Source organism: Meriones unguiculatus, chromosome 21, assembly GCF_030254825.1.
Source record: "Meriones unguiculatus strain TT.TT164.6M chromosome 21, Bangor_MerUng_6.1, whole genome shotgun sequence".
Lineage (NCBI taxonomy): Eukaryota > Metazoa > Chordata > Mammalia > Rodentia > Muridae > Meriones > Meriones unguiculatus.
The window spans coordinates 52,293,272-52,315,151 of record NC_083368.1 but is presented as its reverse complement, the minus strand read 5'-3'; the positions used below and the strand labels follow the sequence as shown (position 1 = coordinate 52,315,151).

At 40.8% G+C, this 21,880-nt stretch overlaps 1 protein-coding gene across 1 annotated transcript in view; it reads left to right on the top strand.

The window, feature by feature from the left end:
- Window positions 1–16,742, top strand: part of Iqub (IQ motif and ubiquitin domain containing) — a 57,289-nt gene extending 40,547 nt beyond the window's left edge. Inside the window, exons 11-13 of the mRNA XM_021638772.2 lie at window positions 2,929–3,177; window positions 3,915–4,100; window positions 14,582–16,742. Coding sequence (XP_021494447.1) covers window positions 2,929–3,177; window positions 3,915–4,100; window positions 14,582–14,767 — 621 coding nt within the window. The 3' untranslated portion in view covers window positions 14,768–16,742. The remainder of the gene's footprint in view (window positions 1–2,928; window positions 3,178–3,914; window positions 4,101–14,581) is intronic.
- Window positions 16,743–21,880: the final 5,138 nt, after the last annotated feature.

Sequence of the window (21,880 nt, the reverse complement as noted above, 5' to 3'; positions counted from 1 at the left end):
TTTAGAATTATAATCTAGGAAGATGACTATCTTTTAGATTTTTGGCAAAACAAAACTCTCAAAATATAAACAATATCTAAAAAAATTTGAAAGTGCTCACTGTTCATACTTTTTAATTAATTAAAAATGATTATGCTGCTCAAAATGCTGGAAGAAAACTTTTCCAGCATATTACTTCAGTTAGTTTTTATGTGTTTAAGTTCTTTTATTTATGTATATTTGCAACAATATAATAAGATTTGATACTCTATGTCATTACATAATGTTATATTACTGTTTTTGAAATTTTTTTGATAAAAATTCATTCTTCAGGTACATTTTAATAATACATAAAGTCATATAGCTAACAATACAGACCAGATAAAACTTAGTCCTCAAAGAACAGCTCTGCTGTCAGATCTTAGCCAACTTTCAGTAATGCTGACTTATGTTTATTTTGATAGCTTCACTGAAATGTCAGGACTTCTTTGTCCTATATAATATAATAATATAATATCACTTTTTGAATTTCGGCCAACATGGGCTAGCCTGGAGTTTCCTACCAGAATGTCATATAAATGGAATGCTTCTATCAGGGAATCACAAGTAGTCATTCCACTCATTGCGTTTGAGATTCAGCCATGCTTCGAAATGTCATAGTTCAGACACCTGATGTAGAGACAGTCAAGAGATGTAGACTTTTATTCTTATCTTTTCACTTCAGAGAACAACAACTGTCTTCTGTTTTATCCTAGAATTCCCCCCCCCACTCTTTTATAACTGGGACCTTGAATCATTTTGAGTTATTGTATTTTTACACCTTTTTAGTCAACAAGGGACTGGACCTAAATAGTCATCAAGGCCATTTTCTTGTTTAGTTGTATCAACTGTGTCCATGTTTTGTTTCTTTTTTTTGTTTTGTTTTGTTTTAAGACAACTCTTAGGCCAACTGTGGTGGAACATGTCTTTAATCCCTCAGGAAGAAGAGGGAGGCAGATCTCTGTGAGTTAGAGGTCAGCCTAGTCTACAAAGTGAGTCCAAGACAGCCAAGGTATACACAGCGAAACCCTGCCTGGAAAAACCAACCAACCAACCAGCCAGCTAAACAAACAAACAACCAAAAGAAAAAAAAAGTTCACTGAAATGTCACAACTTCTTTGTCCTATAGGATATCAGTTTTTTAATTTCTGGACAACACGGGCTAGCCTGGGGTTGCCTATCTGCTTGAAGAAAAGAAAGTTAAAAAAATGTTTTTAAGACACTAGGCATAAGGCAGTGGAAGATTATGATCCCTGGAAGAAGAGAAACAAATGAAATAAGCCCACAGTGGTTCCATTTGTTCTGAAGCAGAGCCTGTGCTCAACAGTAAAGAACAAGCTTTGGATTCCTTAAACTGGACGGAAAGAATGAGCCTGTTTCTGTCCCTGAGACCCATGCGACCAAAGCTTGAAGTACACAGGGCTGAAAATAAGTGGATTTCAGAGGAAGAGCTTTTCAGGGTTTCAGTATTCCTTTTACACATTCTGAGTTCTGCTCAGTGCCAGATGCAGGGATAACACTCAAGGTCAAAGAAAGGTGCCGTTTAAAGGGCAAGTGGTAACAACACTCACCGCTTAACCCAAAGCTGGTTCTGTGCTGCTTGTTCCGGAGCCCGATCATTTCCATCCGCCGGGTAGTTGGCAGACGTGCAAAGGGGACTGACTCAGTAGTGGGAAATAATTACTCCCAAATGGAGAACTACTTTGTTCTTGATTAAAAAACACAAACTTAAAATCAAAACATTAATGATCAAACTTTTATACATAATTGAACTGTGCATTTAACTTATAGATTCAGAAAAATGTATAAGGCTATTAATAGGAATAACGATATTCACAATTAAGGTAAAATCGCAATGTCTAGCACCCAAAAACATGAGACACACAAAAAAATGTGATATGTAAAACAAGTAGCTAAATCACTATTCAAAATTGATCTAACACTGACAAATATTGGAATTAGTTAAAAAAGACATCTGATCCATTCTTAAAAGTTTTTTAGATGTCCTAAAATCAAGTGAAGACACTGAAGATATATTGTGAAGTTTCTGAAGATAAAAGAATTGAGCCCCAAACCCCACACTTGCTTAAATTAAGTGGAAATTGGTGACACTGATGAAGAAAAAAAAAATCACTGAACTAGAAGACCACAATAAAAACTATGCACAATGACACAGAGAGACAAAATAAAAACCATTATAAGCATCACTGAGGTGTGGGAAAAATTCAAGCACCTTAGTGTATGTCAGAGTCTCAACTTGGAGGAGAGTGAAGGAAAGAGGAAATTTTTTGTTAAAATAATGGCCACCATTTTCCTGAATTTGATGAAAAAAGTAAACCTTTAGACTCAAGAGAAGTTGGTGAAGCACGAAGTTAAGGAACAAAGGAAATGACCAAGCCACACCACTGGTCAGGGAGAAAGAGCAGCTTGTATACACTGGGACAAAAATAAGAATGACCGTAGGCTTCTCACTGGAAACATCACCGATGAAAAGACAGCCCTACAGCCTCTGCCACGCTCTTAGGCTAACCTCAAGGAGAAAAATGTTACCCTCTGGCTCTTCCACTTGAATTGATTCATTTTCCTTCCTTATCACACAGGAAACATCTTTCAATCTAATATTGAATGAGATCACTGAGTGTAGGTAACCATCCCTTGTTCCCAGCATTAGATGAAGAGACTGTATTTTTTAAAATGTGCTAAGACTCAGTAACTTGATTTTCTAAATACTCTACCAATGTCTATCGGGTTTGGTGAGTAACACAGATTCTTTAATATTTTGGCCAGGAAAGTGAATCTTTCTGCGAATTTAAATGTCACACAGAATAGGACATTAATCTGCTCATACTCCGCTTAGTACGTGGCTTGGTTTGTCATCTCTCTCTCTCTCTTTTTTTCCTTCCTACTTAGGTCCCTCAAGACCCACTGAAGTTTTATGACAAGATTTACTTTTGCCACAGTTGCCAGCTGTATTTGCCGTCTGTAGAGTTCTCCGTGTCGCCCACCTTACAGCGGGTGTACCGCTGCCGCCAGTGTGTGAACCTTGAGAATGAGACTCAGAAACGGGAATCATTTTTGAAGTACAAGTTTCTGCTCCAGCGGCTCTACCACTCGGAATCCGCCTATGGGGATAACTCTCAGATTGCTTTTCTGATGCAGGTATGATCTTTGAAGGGCGCTGATACATGAATTGGGGCTGTAGAGATGGCTCACTGGGTGAGAGCACTGGCTGCTTTTCCAAAGCACCAGACTAAATTCGATTCCCAGAACCCAGATGCCAACACACAAGTCTCTTAACTCCTGTCCCAATGGCTCTGATGCCATCTTCTGGCCTCTGTGGACATTGCACAGACCATACATGCAGACAAATCAGCTGTGCGCCTGAAATGTATCTGTCAGAGAGGCTGTCTTCTAAGGAGTTTTACAGAAGGAGCTGTATTGACATAATGTTCAATGCATTTGAACATAGGTTTGTATGGGAAATATTACATAGGATTTCCTAAAGCAGATGGCAATTGCGTTTCTGAGTTTCATGAAGAGATGTATTCTTGGTATTTAAGTTCTGTATTATCCTCTGAAGATTCACTGGTGAATCAGACAGCACATCCTAGAAAAGAAGGCAGATGTTTAAAAAGAATGACAGTAAGGATGATAAAGCATCCTAGCCATAAGAGACTGGCAGTCACAGTCGGGAGCAAGGTGTCTGATAGCAGATTTCATATGGGTGATGTTGAAGGATGACAAAGTTTGGGCTGCGGCACAAGAAGGGAATGTTGCTCCCCATTAAAAATTCATTCATCATAATTTAATTATTTTTCTAGTTAATATGATGATGTTTAAACAAACATTTCTGATCAGAAATTAAAAGTACTGTTTGACCTTCTTTTGATATGTAGCTTCAGGATATTAAGTACTTGACAGAGAATATCTGGGCATCCCAGTCCATCCTCAGTGCCTGGGATGACCTCAATGACCTGGTCCTGGTCAGGTGGGATAAGAACGTGGAGTGGTCCCCCTGGAACTGCATTCTCCTCACTAAGGATGAAGCCAAAGCTCATCTCAGGCTAGAGAGTATTGAACAGGTAAGACACTGGACTGTGAGGTCTTAATTTATGCAATTAGGTTATAACAGGCTTTTTAACATCTTTTTAAAATTCTTTATTAATTACACTTTATTCACTTCGTATTCCCCCTGTGGTTCCCTCCCTCCTCCCATCCCAATCCCTCCCTTCCTCCACCCTCTGCACGCATGCCCTTCCCCAAGTCCACTGATAGGGGAGGTCTTCTTTTCCTTCCTTCTGATCCTAGTCAATTAGGTCTCATCAGGAGTGGCTGCAGTGTCTTCTTCTGTGGCCTGGTAATGCTGCTTCCCCCTCAGGGGGAGGTGATCAAAGAGCAGGCCAATCGGTTCATGTCAGAGACAGTCCCTGTTCCTGTTACTATGGAACCCACTTGGATACTGAACTGCCATGGGCTACATCTGTGCAGGGGTCTTAGGTTATCTCCATGCATAGTCCTTGGTTGAAGTATCAGTCTCAGGAAAGACCCCTGTGCTCAGCTCAGATGTTTTGGTTCTGTTGCTCTCCTTGTGGAGTTCCTATCCTCTCCAGATCTTACTGTTTCCCACTTCTTTCCTAAGATTCCCTGCACTCTGCCCAAAGGTTGCCCATAAGTCTCAGCATCTGCTTTGATAGTCTGCAGGGCAGAGCCTTTCAGAGGTCCTCTGTGTCAGGCTCCTGACTTGTTCCCTCTTTTCTGATGTCTATCCTCTTTGCCTTTCTGGATAGGAATTTGAGCATTTTTGTTTTTTTGTTTTAATTTGAGCATTTTAGCAAGAGTCCTCCCTCTTGATTAGTTTCTTTAGGTGTACAGATTTTAGTATATTATGTGTCTATATGAGTAAGTATATACCGTGTGCATCTTTCTGCTTCTGGGATAGCTCACTCAAGATGATCTTTTTCAGATTCCACCATTTACCTGCAAATTTCATGATTTCCTCGTTTTTTTTTTTTTTATTGCTGAGTAATATTCCATTGTGTAGATGTACCACAATTTCTGCATCCATTCCTCCACTGAGGGGCATCTGGGCTGTTTCCAGCTTCTGGCTATTACAAATAAGGCTGCTACAAACATGGTTGAGCAAATGTCCTTATTGTGTACTTGAGCCTCTTTTGGGTAAATGCCTAGGAATGGTATGGCTGGATCTTGAGAAAGCTTTATTCTTAGTTGTCTGAGAATGTGCCAGATTGATTTCCAGAGTGGTTGTACAAGTTTACATTCCCACCAGCAGTGGAGGAGGGTTCATCTTTCTCCACAACCTCTCCAGCATGTGTTGTCTCTTGAGTTTTTGATCTTAGCCATTCTGATGGGTCTAAGGTGAAATCTTAGGGTCATTTTGATTTGCATTCCCTGATGACTAAGGACATTGAACATTTCTTTAAGTGTTTCTCTGCCATTCGATATTCCTCTATTGAGAATTCTCTGTTTAGCTCTGTACTCCATTTTTTAAATTGGATTACTTGATTTGTTGTTGTTTAACTTCTTTAGTTCTTTATATATACTGGATATTCGTCCTCTGTCAGATACAGGGTTGGTGAAGATCCTTTCTCAATCTGTAGACAGTCGTATAACAGGCATTTTGAGTGCCCTTTAATATATATACCCATGACTGTTTGAAGTGTTTCTATTGAAACAAGATATAAGAATGACAATAGCAAAATATGTGAGTGGTGTGTATTACAGACTCGAAATTAAAAAGGAAGTTAAGCTACATTTGGATAAACATGAGAGATTTGAATATATAAGCATGTGGCATCATTCCACCCTCTTCTATCTAGTTCAAGCACATTCATTTCACAGCGAGGTCTGGGAAGGACTTTGGTTCACTCAAGTATTTCCCTCCCTTTAGCACCTACTCTAATGCCTGTTGAAGACCAGGAGTTTGATAAGTGTTTGAGTAAATTTCAACAAGGATGGGGGGGGACATCTGGTGGAATGTTAATGGCTATGTCCACTATGGAAATCAGTTCCTCAAAATGCTAGTACTAGTAATACCATATGGTGCAGCTATGACAGTTCCAAGTGTATGTCTGATGGGATCCAAGTCTGAATACCACGGAGAGTCCTGCACACAATTTTTAAATGGCAATATTCACCATAGACAAGACGTGGAATTAACCCAGGTCCAATCAACTGATGGATACATACACATATGTTTGTGTTGCATGTGTCATATCATACTGTTAAGGTAACTCAGACTTGAAAAGATGAATAGCACATGTTCTCTCGTACACATGAAGTCTAGCATTTGAAAACAAAAATCACATACAAGTTGAAGAGGAATGACATTGGGGGAAGGGGAGGAGTCAGCAGTGGCAAGAGAAGAGGAGAGGAGATGGGGGTGAACATTAGCAAAGTGGATGACACGCTTGTGTGAAGATGCCAGGATGAAACTTAGCATGTTAATTTAAAAATGCGAAGCCAAAAATAAGTATCCGTATAATGAATAATGCTTATTATCAGTATGTAAATATTACGGAACCCAGAGTTTATCCTTTGATCTATCAGCAGGAGTCTGCCTAAAAAAAGTGCTCCATTATTAAATTCTAATCACAAATTTGTGATCCAACTGACTGACAAGATTCCATTCTTCCATTTGCTTCCACCTAACTAGGAGTGGAGAAAGAACTGCAAAACTTTACTGCTCACTTTCAGGAACTTACAAAATGCAATCTGTAAAGGGTTTTAATGAATAAATTTGAGGGGCCCCGTGAAGCATTCCTGAACATCTCCATTTACCCAGCAAGTGCAGGATCCCAAGAGCGGCCCGATTCTCTCTCAATTTATTATAGTGCTATATTTTTAATTCCATGCAGGATGCACCCAAAGGAGAATAAAGCAATGAGATCAAATGCAGCCATTTTGAACAGTGCTGTCCCAAGATGCTGTGGTGTTTGTTTGCTTGGTTTTTAAAAGGAAAGTTGAGGGAATGATATAAGGGGAGCAAACTAGTTACAATTTTAGCCTTTTCCAATAATTTTTGAGTTCTAAGAGGCCAGGCTATGAAAACATTCGCTCTAGGGATTGAAAGAAAGGGCAGAAAGAAATTGAAGCTATGTTAAATGTTATATTTAGTAAACTAAGCTGCTTCATAAATATTTAATCATTGGAAACACAGCCAATACTGGCAATATCATTTCATCTAGGACCCACAATGAAATTGAAGTTCATTCCCAAAGCTGATATTCCAGTTCTTCTTCAATTAATCCACACAGCTCCTTTGTGTACCTAATCAAATCGCTGCACTCTCAAATTAAATGTTCCATTCACACGTGTTTCCAGCCTCAGGGCACCAGTCCTGAGTTTCTGCAAGCTGAGTAGAGGCTGTTGCTGTCACTCCAGACCTTTGCCTCTCTCTGTGTACTCCAGTCCATGATGTCTGGTAAGCCTCCCTGTCCACTCTGGTTTGAAAAGTTCAAGTTTTTGCAGTAAATCAAAGCATTTCCAGAACTGTCTTAAAGCTCAGAGACACCCATTTCCCCTGGAAGCAACAACAAACAGAGCAAAGGAACAAAGACAACCACCACCTCCACAACAATGATCTCAATTCTTTGGCAGAGGAGAAAGAGTTCTTTTTGGGGCTGAGTGAGGCTGTTTAAGCTCTCATCCATGCAGGGATTCCCTAAAATCATTTACCATGTCCAGTTCCTTTCCTGTCTTTGCCACCATCAACCTGTGGGACAGAAAGACTTATTTTATATTATAACAGTTTAGAAGATTGACTAAAATATGTGCAAATAGCAAAAAGAGTGAAAATTGCATTGACCTTCTGAAGTAGGATTGAGCACATTTCCTAAGGCTTTAATGCTCTAGTTTTCTCACCTATAGCAAAGAGATGATGCTGTCGCTCCCTAGGTTTGGGAAACAAATAGTCCACTAAAAGGCTTTAGTCATCTTGGGGAATACCTGTGCCTATGAAAGAATTGTGAGAGGGGATCCAAGATGGCAGCACCGAATGGACACAAGACAGCAGTGACTTCATAACAACCATCAGACCAAACTCTGGGCTCTAAAACACCAGCGATTGTGTTTCCCAGGTGAAAGGAAACCTCACGGTGTGGGAAGCAATCGAGTCTATTCTCTGGTCACCCAGCTAATCCCCGGAAAAATCTCTGGGTTCCCTCAGGCTCTGGGCTCTAGCCCCCTGCCACACCCAGGAAAGCAGCACTCACCTGCCACTGATTACTGCTCGGAGACTTGGGCGCAGAGCTCCAATCTCAGACCTACAGAAGCCTGGGAACCATGGGATCAGGCCTCAGACACTGCTCCAAGGCACAACCTGTCTTCCTACCTAAACGGACAGAACTACAGGGCTCCATGGTTCTTCAAGAAGGCTGTACCCAGCAAATACAGTGTAAGAGCAGGAGCAGCAGCTCACTAAATTCAGAGCAAGAAACCCAGCGGCAGGGCTGCTGTCTCTAATGCTTCTTCTGGTGAGAGGAGAGCCCCCCTGACTACCAACAACCACAATTACCACACAGGTCCATACACCTGAGGTGAGCTGTGGCAAATCCTGAGAAACACTGGCCGCTTGGTGACCATACCCAAAAAGCTGAGGAAGCTTCAGGAACAACCATCTTCCTGCTAAGAGGATTCTCCCCACCCCAGGATTCCAGCAGGCATCAGAAACTAACAGCCAACATCTGAGACAGCTAGATGGATAAAGGCCAGCGTAAAAGCACAACTAACAAAAGGCAAAGCAATATGGCATCTCCAGAACCCAGTTATCCAGGAGCAAGTAGCCCCTGACACCCTATCATAAGTGAAATTAAAAAAGATGACTGTACATCTATGCTGATGAAGAGGATAATAGAGGAAACAAATAAAATGCATAAAGAATTAGAGGAAGATAAAGTCAAATAGATTATGGCCATCCATAAAGAAATGGAGGAAGCTGAAGACAAACGGATTATGGCCATCCATAAAGAAATATGGGAAGATGCAGCCAAACCATTTGTGGCTTTTAGAGAAGAAATACTTAAATCACTGAGAGAAATAAAAGAAACAGAGGAATGTTCAAACAGCTGAAGGAAATGAAGGAAAAGCAGGAAAATACAGTCAGACAGGTGAAGGAAATCAACAAAATGGTTGAAGGTCTGAAGATAGAATTGGAAAAATTAAAGAAAACAGAAACAGAGGAAATTATGGAGAGGAAGAACTTAGGGAAGAAAACAGGAACTACAGAGGTAAGCATAACCAAAGACTATAAGAGATGGAAGACAGAATCTTAGGTGTGGAAGATACAATGGAAGAAATTGATGTATCCTTCACAGAAAAATGTTAAATCTAAGAAATTACTGACACAAACCATCCAAGAAATTGAAGAAAACATGAAAAGACAAAACCTTCAAAGAATAGGAATAGAGGAAAAAGAAGATTCCCATCTACAAGGTCTAGAAAATATTTTCAACAAAACCATAGAAGAAAATTTCCCCAATTTAAAGGAGAGGCCTATAAGCATACAAGAAGCCTACAGAATGCCTAATAAATTAGACCAGAAAAGAAAATCCTCCTACCACATAATAATCAAAACAGTAAATATACAGAACAAAGAAAAAAATACTAAAAGCTGCAAGGGAAAAAGGCCAAGTAACATATAATAGCAAATCTATCAGAATCATACCTGATTTCTCAACAGAGACTGTGAAAGCCTGAAGGGCCTGGATGGATATCATGCAGACCCTAAGAGAACACAGATGTCAGCCCAGCCTACTATACCCAGCAAAACTCTCAATCATCATAGATAGAGAAAACAAGATATTCAATGACAAAAAAAAATTTAAACAATACCCACCCTCAAATCTAGCATAACAGAAGATACTAGAAGGAAAAATACTACACAAGAAAGCTAACTACATTCAGGAAAACACAAGAAATAAATAGCCTCACTAGACCAAAACTAAAAGTAGCCAAGCACACAAACACACTACGACAACCAACATCAAAATCAAAGGATCTAAGAGCGATGGACCATTAATCTCTCTCAACATCAATGGACACAACTCTCCAATAAAAAGATACGGACTAACAGAATGGATGTATAAACAAGACCCAACAATCTGTTGCATACAAGAAATACACCTAAGTCACAAAGATAGATATTACTTGAGAGTAAAGGGCTGGAAAACGGTTCTACGAGCAAATGGACCCAAGAAGCAAGCAGGAGTAGCCATTCAAATATTTAATATAATATATGAAGAACTCAAGAAGTTAAACAGCAACAAATCAAGTAATCCAATTAAAAAAATGGTGTACGGAACTAAACAGAATTTTCAATAGTGGAATTTCGAATGGCAGAGAAACACTTAAAGAAATGCTCAACATCCTTGGTCATCAGGGAAATGCAGATCAAAAGCACCCTGAGATTTCATCTTACACCCATCAGAATGGCTAAGATCAAAAACTCAAGTGACAGTACATGCTGGAGAGGTTGTGGAGAAAGGGAAACCCTCCTCCATTGCTGGTGGGAATGTAAACTTGTGCAACCACTTTGGAAATCAATCTGGCACTTTCTCTGACAAATAGGATTGCTTCTATCTCAAGATCTAGCTATGCCACTGCTAGGCATATATCTAAAAGATGCTTAAGTATACAACAAGGACATTTGCTCAACCATATTTGTAGCAGCTTTATTTGTAATAGCCAGAATCTGGAAACAGCCCAGATGTCCCTCAGTTGAGGAATGGATACAGAAATTGTGGTACATTTACATGATGGAATACTACTCAGCAATTAATAACAAAGAAATAATGAAATTTGTAGGGAAATAGTGGGATCTAGAAAAAAATCTTCCTGAGTGAGTTATCCCAGAAGAAAGACACATATGGTATATACTCACTTATAAGTGGATATTAGACATATAATATAGGATAATCATACTAAAATCTGTACACCTAAGGAAGCTAATCAAGAAGAAGGACCCTGGGTCTGATGCTCAATCCTCTTTTGGAAAGGCAAATGAGATAGACATCAGAAGATGGAGAAAACAGGGAACAGACCAGGAGCCTATCACAGAGAGCCTCGGAAAGACTCTACCCAGCAGGGTTTTAAAGAAGATGCTGAGAATCATAGCCAAACTTTGGGCAGAGTGCAGGGAATCTTATGAAAGAAGGGGGAGATGAACGACCTGGAGTGGACAGGAGCTCCACAAGGAGAGCAACAGAACCAAAATATCTGAGCACAGGGGTCTTTTCTGAGACTGATACTCCAACCATGGACCGTTCATGGAGACAACCTAGAATCCCTGCACAGATGTAGCCTGTGGCAGCTCAGTGTCCAAGGGCATACCCTAGTAAGGGGAACAGGGGCTATCTCTGACATGAACTCAGTGACAGGCTTTTTGATCAACTCCCCCTAAGGGGGAACTGCCTTACCAGTTCACAGAGGAGGACAATGCAGCCCGTCCTGGTGAGATTTGATAGGCTAGGGTCAGAGAGAAGAGGAGGATGATCTCCCCTATCAGTGGACTAAGGGAGGGACAAGGGAGGAGAAGAGGGAGGAAGGGCAACATTGGGAGGGGACAAGGGAGGGGCTACAGATAGAATATAAAGTGAATAAATTATAATAAATAAAAGAATTAAAACTATTGTGATCCAGGCTATTCCTACTGCATGCTTTCATTTTTGTGGTCTATGCCACCACCTGAAGCCATGATGGTGTCTGTAGTCCATGTTGCCCTGAGAGCCATCTCTTGGTCTGTGGTCCTACTACAGTCAGGGGCCATGATGCCCTTATCACAAGGGCTATGTAAATCGCTGTTGTCTGTGGCACTCCCTGAGGCCATGTTGATATACTTGGCTTATACTGTACTGCCATCAAAGACCAAGCTGAGGTCCATGACATGTGCTGACACCACAGGCCATGTGGAAGTCCGTGATCCATGCTCCTGCTGACTGTAAAGAGCAAGGAAGCTACTGCTGCAGTGTTATCAATAACTGCAGACACACAGTTGAGAAAGAGAGATACAGAAGGTTTCTGTGACAACCTGTACCCTTACCCCATCCCACCTCCAAAAAGCGACAGCTTAGACACAAAGCCATCAAAGAGAACTCTTAAAAACTGTGATAAGGATGCTGAAGTGTAGCTTTCTACAGCTGACGGCTTCTGCTGGGGGTGTAGCTGAGGAAAGAGCCATGTAGGAAGCACCTTCATACGTTTGCCAGAACTGGGCAGTAGATATGACACAGAGTTTAATTTTCCATCTTGTCCCTGTCAATCCCTAAGTATGAGGGAGGAAGCCAGAAGGTGGGGGAAGCTGAGGGAAAGTCTAAAGGACTTGAGAACGTTATGAAGACACCACCCTAGCTGGGAACTGCTATCCCTGGCCTGCTTGTTACATAAGAAACTAAACCCCAGTTTTATTAAGTCATGATGTATTTACTCACTCTCTATTTGTATTGAACCCAAATGCAACTGAAACAATGAAAAATTATGTTCATTCCATTTCTGTTTGTGTGTTTGTTTTTAAATTCTTCCAAGCACTTTCCACAGTATTTGGCACATTCAAAGTAAGTTCTGGCTAAATTAATAAATATCAGCTATTCTTGTTAATGTTCTAACTCAGACATCTGTTCACCCAAATCACAGTGCTCCTACCTGTGTCTCTTTTTAAATTTACTTTTTTGAAAGCAAGACATTCCCCACTGTAGATCCTTTATAAGGCCAAAGAGGAAAGTCAAAGAAAGCCCTGAGGAAAAGAAAGAGCGTGTGGCTGTTGGTGGCCATGGAGATCAAACGGCCCGGCTTCTGTAGGGCCGAATATCCACAGGCACCTCTAGCCTCATGTAGGCCTAGGGCAGCACATCATGGGTACCAATATGGCGGGCCACAGAGGGGGTCCAGGAAATGAACCGTTCTTCACCTCAGACTTCTGCTGTTGCTCAGAACCATGGCAATTGGGTGGCTGGGCAGTGTGTTGGAGGGCTCAGTCTGTGAAAGCTCAAGGTTGCTGTACACCACCCTGTCTTCCCTAGCCAGCAAGGACGCGTTTCCCCATCCACCGCATCAGCCTGTCACAGCCATCATGTCTCCAGTTTCACTGCCCTCCACTGCTCACTCACCGATGTTTCTCTATCTTTCCCACCTCGCCATTGCATAGCCATTCCTTGAGAAGCATTGGAAACTGCAGTCTATCACACTATTTTTTTTTTTTTTTTTCCCAAACAGCTTTACATGAAAATATTCATTACCATGAGTTGTTGGTCTGGCTCAAGGTTTCTGAAGCAACATAAATACTGACCCATTGTCCAGGGCCTATCTCAGATACTTTGCAGTTGCCCAGAATCAAAGTGCTGTTGCAGCTAAGCAGTGTGTGTGTGTGTGTGTGTCCACATGTGTGTTCGTGGCAAGTTCTGTGTAAGCTCCTGGCTTCCACTCACCTCCCTGCCCTTGATTTCAGCAGCCCCGAGGCTCGCTGGGCTTGACTTTTGTGCAGGTAGGCTGAAGGCAGTAATGCTGCCCCACCCTTCCAGGAGGGCAAGCCTGACACCTTTCCACCGAGTTCCAGAGTTCCAGGCTCTTTTACATCCTGCTGGCGGTGCAAGCAGACCGAAGGCTCATCAGGCCTTTATGTCTGTAGTCTGCTGGCAGAGATGTAGGGAGAAGGGTATGGATTCATCATTTTCTACCACACACAGGTAGCTCTGTTCTGCCATCTTTTCTTCCAGTTTTGCGAATCCACTTAAAAAAAATTAGTTATTTATTATGTATACAGTGTTCTGTCTGCGTGTTCACCTGCATCAGAAGAGGACACTAGATCTCACTATAGATGGTTGTGAGCCACCATGTCGGTGCTGGGAATTGAACTCAGGACCTCTGGGAGAACAGCCAGAGCTCTTAACCTCTGAGCCATCTCCCCAGAGTCTGCTATTTAAAAGCATCTTCCCACAAGACTTGCGTTGGAGCTATTGCAGGGCCCTGTAGACTCCTCTTCTGCCACTGCATCCCCCTTCAGAGACGCCATGGGTGTCTCTCAGACTCCTTAGAGCTCCAAAGCAGGTGGTGGCAGCTGTCTTAAATATATGAGTCTAAGAAATCATCATTCCTGTAAGCTTTGTCCAAATGTATATATGTATGTATGTATGTACATATAAGCATACAGACATAAACTTGTTGCTTGTTATATGCCACTGGAATAAAATACAGAGACCTGGGTACATCCTACCCCATATCAGGTAACAACTGTAAATACAAATGGAGGGGAGAAGGAATATAGAATGAATAACAATAGTTTGGACTTAGCAGGGGGGAGAGAGAAAGAAATAGAGACAGACAGAGACAGAGAAAAAGACATACAGAGAGACAAAGATACACACACACACACACACACACACACACACACATTCCTGGTAGTCTTGTCATGGACACACCACAGGAACTAAGCTCTGAAAGATGAGAAACCTTAAAGTGAGAAGGATAAGCAGAGCTACTGTGACACGATCATGTTTCATCTGTCAAAACATACATGTGTGGATTTTCATAGAACTTTACTTTCTTTTATTTGCAGGGATATGGACACGTCTTTCATCACAAGATCAAGCACAAACATATCCTGGCTAAAAACTATTTTTCTCAGGTTCCAGTGCTGGCTGCCCTTTTACAGGAGGATGAGGAAATAGAGGAGATCAGAAGTAAATACTTCACAGTGAAGCCACCCAAAATCATAGAAGCCCATGGGCCTCAACAGGAGTAGACCCAGGAACATCATTTGATGATGAGCCCTTTTGTTCTCTACTAAAAGAGCACTGCAGAGGTTATGGACAGTGGAAAACCACCTTTGTATTTCTGTTGGTATTATCTGTTTCATTCATTGTATTTTAAGCTATATGAATAGAAACAAATATGTATACACGAACCATTTTTTGGTGGCTAGTGTTAAATTAACCTGTAATTTTGTTACTAAGATTAATGGTTAAAAAGAACATTTTATTTAGTCTGTTTTCATGTTAACTTAAGGGAAAATAAATGCTTTATAATCAAAATACAACAGGCAAACAAAACCTTGGCCATTATAATGTTCCATGAATGTAATTTATTTAATACACTTTGAGTGTAATCATCCTCTATACATAAGCCTGAATTTGATATAAGCAAAGACATAAGATTTTTTTTCACTTTTATTGTCTACTTTTAACTTTTAACTGGATAATCCAAGAAAGTCAACTGAAAACAAACAAACATGAAAATCTGCATTGTATGCCACAAAACAAGGCAAACAGCGGGAATGCTTTTATGATGGGTAATTTCTGTGGGGAAATGTTGAGGTTCTGTAAGAAGCACGGATTTCATCAAATCCACTGTCCACTACTTCTCAATAAACTAATCAATAACCTGGACGCCATACCTATCTGGAATATGTTCTAATGAATGATGACGTATCCAAAGGTGGCACACTTGAAATTGCATGATTTAAGCCTATTTACAAAGGACCCTGTTCTAAAACACACATGATGTTGGGAAACAAAAGGAACAGCCCAGGAACCCAGGGTCAGATGAGCTCTGCTGAATGTACCCCACAGTCTCCAGTACCCTTGTGGAGGAAGAAGTCAGGGAGCCCAGAGAGAATGAAAAGGAAATAAGGAAATCACTGAAGGGACTAGCAGCCAGACTGCAAAGCAACACCCAACCTAAGATGACCTCAAGAACCAGAAAACAAATCCTTAGTTTCACACTTTGCTACAGTTGCCTTCTCCAGTTAGAAAGACTCAAAAGAAAAGAAGCAGAGAAGCAAAATTCATGTGGCTTTAGGGGAAAGGGCAGGGGAGATACTGGTTGAACAGATATGGGAGGCAAATTAGAAAACACTGGGAGGAAAAAAAAGAACCTGAAAGTGAGGATATCATTCAATTAGAAATATTTCACTTACATCATAGAATTATAGAAAACACATAGTTTAGTCTATTCCTATATAAATGATGTTTTCCTTTCAAGTCTAATGATTAGCAAATTCATTATAAATGATGACTCCATATAAACATTTGATATTTCAGCAACACATATGTAATATCTACAGTGCTTCCTTCCTTCCTTACAGACTTCCTTACAGTGTGACACTTATCAATTGTCCTTAAGGAAATAATATTTAGGAGAAAATTCTGTAGTGCTGTTTCATTTTTAATTGACATTCCAGACAGCCTGAAAACTTTTTTGACAAAACAATTTCAGTTGAGACTAGAATAGGACCAGTGTGGTCATTGATATAATGGGAACAGTTTATCACAGACACACGCAAGTTTACACAGGGATGGAAAGAACCAGGTTTTCATAACATAGTTTAGGAGAAATTATGGGAAGAATTGGGAGGGTGCTGTGGGAGAAAGAGCCAGATAGGTCAAGTAAAGGATTGTACGAATGCCCTTGATTCTAGCAGTTGGCTAGAGCGTTGGCTCTTAGGAATGGGAGGCAAGAGGTAAACAGAAGGAAATAGACATATGAGACCCAATAACTAGAGGTTAGGTTAATTATCTCCCAGATCATCCTGCTTCTTCCTTGGTCCGTTGGTAATGGCTGTGTTTCTCTAAGATGGCGTCTTGGTTTAGATCTACCTCCCACATGGCACAACTCTCCTTCAACTTCCTGCCTTTCCTTCCAGCTTTCCAGATTTCACTTGAAAGTCTTTTGATTTTTATAAGAAAATTTAAGATGTTCTGCTTTTGTTGATTTCAGCAGTGCCCTCTGTTTTATAGAGAATTCTTTTTATTAAATGCTTCTCAAATTAAACAATTTGAGTGTGTGTATTAGTTACTCTTCTGCTGCTGGAATAAAATGGTATGACCAAAAGCAAGGTAGGGATTAATTCTGATTTCCAGTTCCCTGTCTGTATTCCAGACACAGCTCATCATGGCGGGGACAGCCCGGCAGCAAGCCTCTGCAGCCAGCCCAGGAGCTAAGAAATTGGCTAATCACACTTCATTCTCACATAGAAACAAGATAAAGAGGACAGGACTTGGCCCAGGCTGTAGAGCGTCAAAGCGCTACCAGCAACACCTCCTCTATTAAGGCTCTATCTTTTAAAGGTTCGGTAATTTTCCCAAACAAAGCCAGTACCTGGAGACCAAAAGTGCAAACATAAGTCTGTGGGCAGAGTGTGTAGTCAGATCACAACAGCGTGCCGATAGGTTCTTGATGGAACCTTACCAAGCAGTAGTTGATCTCTATGAGCACTCTCAGGAAGTTAAACTGAAAATGGAGCCTTACGCTCGGATTGTTCACCTGTCTGACTTCCTGTCTAGGGAGGAGCAGGACAAAGGTAATATACAATGTACGGGAACATGAAAACTGTTGAGACTGTCAGCAGATGGCACAGTACGAGGTGTGGATGGAAAATAAAACATAAAAGCAGGGAAATTAGTGTTAGTTGTCTTCCCATCATTGCGGCCAAACGCTTCAGGAAAACAGATCAGATCAGGAAAGACTTCTTCAGGCCCCTGTTTTCAGATGTGTCGGAACATGTTTGGCTGGCTCTGCTACTAGAGGCCTGCATGACACAGCAGACATGCATTAGGTGTGCTGCTGCTCACCTGATTCCAAGCTCTGTCTCTCTGTCTCCATCTCTGTGAGAGAGCAATCTCAAGGAACTACTTTCTCCAGCCAAATCCCCCATCCTAGATTCCTCCTACTCATACCCTCACAGCAGGAATTTGCCAGTGGACTACTGCGCCAACTGTGTTAGACCACGCAGAAATCACTATCCAAAGGAGTCCAGCAGCTAACTGCAGAGGCATTCCAATTGAAGCTTACTGGTCACTTTGCTGACAAAGCCTGGCATAGCATGAGTATCTCCTATGTTAGAGCGTATTCATTGGAAAAAAAAAATAACTCAAAGGTGTTTAATGGCCAGCTTAATGTCCTGTCAACAATAGAGAAAGGAGCTGCAGAGAAAGCTCTTATATTCCATCTATATAGGAAAGATGTGACTAAAGATTAAAGCTGGACTGTTAACCAATTGGTTTCCCATAGTAAGGGGAACAGGGACTATTTCTGACAGGAACTCAATGACTGGCTCTTTGACCTCCCCACTCCCCAAGGGAGGAGCAGTCCTGTTAGGCCACAAAGGAGGACTTTTTGCAGCCAGTCCTGAAGATACCTGATAAAACAGTGTCAGATGAAAGGGGAGGAGGTTCTCCCCTATCAGTGGACTTGGAAAGGGGCAGGCAGGAGATGAGGAAGGGAGGGAGGGTTTGGGAGGGAGTGAGGGAGTGGGATACAGATGGGATACAGAGTTAATAAAATGTATCTAATAATAAATAAATAAATAAAGGTGGACTGTTATTGTAACATTTACACAGCACTGTGACAATTAAATGCAAACACGTGTCAGATTTGATACTAAGGTAAGGAGCTTGGGTGGGAAAATCAAGGTGTGGTCTGCTGTGAATTAGCCTGTACACCAAAGGAGTTGCAGAATTGTAACTTTTTAAAAATTAAGTATGAGAAGTGTATATATAACAGTGCATTTTGTAACGGTTTGTACTATAAAATATGAATCAATATGAGTTTATGTTCTTGTCTCGGATTCAGGATTCAATGTGTTGTATTGAAGCTTGGAATGTTATTAGATATGTTTAACTGAATCCTATACTACATATAGCCTCCACCAATGACGGGTGGTCTGTAGTGGAACTGTATGTGCAAACTTTAGATGCTGCCTCACGTGGTTTCTTAACATAATGGTTTCTGGGCTGGAACGATGGTTCAGTGGTTAGGGGTTAAGAGTACTCTCTGTTCTTCTAGTGGTCCTGAGCTCAATTCCCAGCAATCACATGGTGTCTCACAAACATCTATATTGGGATCTGATGCCCTCTGCTGGCGTGCAGGTGTACATGCAGATAGAGTACCCATATACATAAATCTTAAAAATAAGATGATTGTTATTTGAGCACTCAAGGTACAGAGGTTGATGATGGCCAGCTCAATGTCAGCAAGTTCCAAGGTAGGTTGGAATTAATGGTGAATCCTTGTCAGGAAAGAAAGAAGCGAAGAAAGAAGGGAAGGGAAGAAGGAAGAATTTGACTAGTACATTTTCAGCATTATTGAAAAATCTCCAGAATTGCTGGTCCCTGTGTTCTTCCGGGAACGATAGGAAGAGAAGCCAATAATCTTGTTTAATGGAAAATAATATAATGCTTTATGCTATAATCCAGAGTGCATAAACTTAAATATTTGAGAAAAAGTCTTAGGACCTGTGAGAAACCGGACAGATAAAAATAAATAAGCAAAGAAACACAAAGCTAGTATTGATGAAAGTTATATTGAAATTGGAACCTTGAGCTCTAGTAATGAGAAGGCAAAATAGTATAATAATACTATGGAATTTCCTCAAAAATTGGAAGTAGCCAGGCATGGTGGCTCATATCTGAAATCTCAGCATTCAAAGGGCCTGAGACCAAGAGGATTGCTGTGAGTTTGAGGTCAGCCCGTGAGGCACAGTTAGGTCCAGGGCAGTCTAGAACACAGAATGAGGAGTTTTCTCAGAAACCGAGAGTAGATTGGTCCAACCATCCCATTTCTGGGTAATTAGGTTCTCAGAAAAATATTGGTTCTGCCCTGTTCAGTGAACTATCAGCAATAGCTAAAATTATGGAACAATTTAAATGGAAAATTACCGAAGTCCTTAAAAAGTTCTGCAATATTCAACTATATTGATGAACCTTGAGGACATTATATTAAGTGAAAATGTCATTCATAAAAACCAAAATTTTTATAATTCCAGCTATATGAGGCATCTAAAATAGCTACATTCAAACAAAGTACAGAATTGCTGTTGTCACGGGCTCAAGGAGAGAGTGAAAAACTAAGTCTGCTAGTCAATGAGTATAGAATATCATTGATGAAAGATAAAATAAGTTCTAGATATCCAGCTATACCACATTGTCCCTGTAACTATCAATACACTATTATATGGCTAAAATAATGTTAAGCTTTAATTTTATCTAAATAAAATGAAAAGAGAGGCCCCAGAGACAGAATCATTTGTCTTTATCGAGACTTATGACAATGATTGATTATTTAAACGTTGATAACCAGAACCATAAGTTAAAAATGCTGTATTGGTTTCCCAGGGTTATCATCTTAAGCTACAGTGGATTTGGTGGATTGAAGCAAACAATATTTTCATTTTCAGAGTCCAGAGGTCTTAGTGCGTCTGCAGAATTGCAATCTCTCCGGAATTTTGTTTTACTTATGAGATGCTGGGAATCAACAACTTCAGGGATTTTTGGATCTAGGCGAGATCTCCACTGTTGGACTCAACCTCAGGCCTCCTTTACAGGCTAGATGGGACACCAAGCTTTTCCTCGGCAGTCTGTGGTTGCTTCCTGTGCCCTTTTGTTTGCTGGCTACATTTCCTAGATGGCTCTCCTCCTCTCTGCTCAGAGTGCCTTCTTTCTACAGGCTTGTGCCTTAGAATGACAATTCCCGTTTGATTTGGGGCCTACTAACCTGATCTAAGATGATGTCATATCTAAATGGTTATTATTTTATATGTATAGATGTTTGCAAGCATGTATGTGAAGTACAAATGTGCGTGGTGTCCTAGGAGGCCAGGAAAGGTCATGAGACCCCCTGAAGCTAAAGTAGAGGAGTTGTAAGCTGTTATATGGGTCCCGAGATCAGAACCCTGGTACTCCTCGAGAGCAGTAAGTGCTCTTACCTGTTGAGCCATCTTTCCATGCCCTGATATCCTATCCTGATACTCAAATTCACTCTATTTACAAGGACCCTTTATCCAAAACAAGATTTTATTCATGATGTCTGAGTGCTAGAACATCCAAATATCTTTGTAGTAGCCAATATTCAACCCACTATTACAACCAACTATAGTTCTGTTTCATGTGTCTGAGCAGAAAGTATTTTAGCACCAAAGGGCCAAATAATGTGTTCAAGGAGAATTATAACCATTCACAGCATTCTCGATGGAAGCCTCTTCACAGACATTATGGTCCACTGGTCAGAGTGGTGGTCAATGATAGATGCTTGACACATTGATTAGCCTAAATACCGCTATTAATAGAATAGTAGACTCATCCTGTGTTCACTTTCACATTCCTAGAATGCAAAGCAGAAATACATATAGTTAGTTACTGGCAATATTCCTGTGTATATTTTCTCTCTTCTGTGGTAAAAATTCTTAATGTTATAGCAAGGAAAGATAGTGGAATCCCTAGAGTAACCCTCCCATCTACTTCTGAAGAAAGAGTAAGCCAAAATAGCAGCACTTCTGTGAGATTGCTGACGCCGTCAGTGACAGGAGAGGTGATGTTTCCCACCATAATTCCATCTACCCACGCTTTAGGTGGATGAAAATCCTGTTCGGATCACAATGGAAAGTTAGAATATTACTGAGGTGATCAGATTATGGCAGCAACCGCAGTTATAATCACAGACGTGACATCTTTATTAAAACAAGTCGACAATATCGCGGCTACTTCGCACACACCTGCTGACAGTGAAGGCCATCATCAATTCCCAATTTGAAAACTGTATTACAAACATTTAGGCTCCACAAGGTAGAGGCAGCAGCCAGTGCTCATCTCATCACTTCAGTTCTCTTTAAGCTTCCCCTGACTACGATACTGTGTGTATGCTGACTACGGATATCTCAGGCCGTGTAATCTGGAAATCATTTCTTGGCAGGTAGATTACAGATAAGACAGACGTTACTTTAGATGTAACTTTTCCTTCATTGTTTGGGGTTAAGGGCGCGTACCACCATGCCTGGACCTAAGCTCTGTGTTATCTAAACCTTATTCCCTGCCAGGCTGGCCTTGAACTCCCATGCGGTTGCTTCTGGCTCTTGGATTTAAGG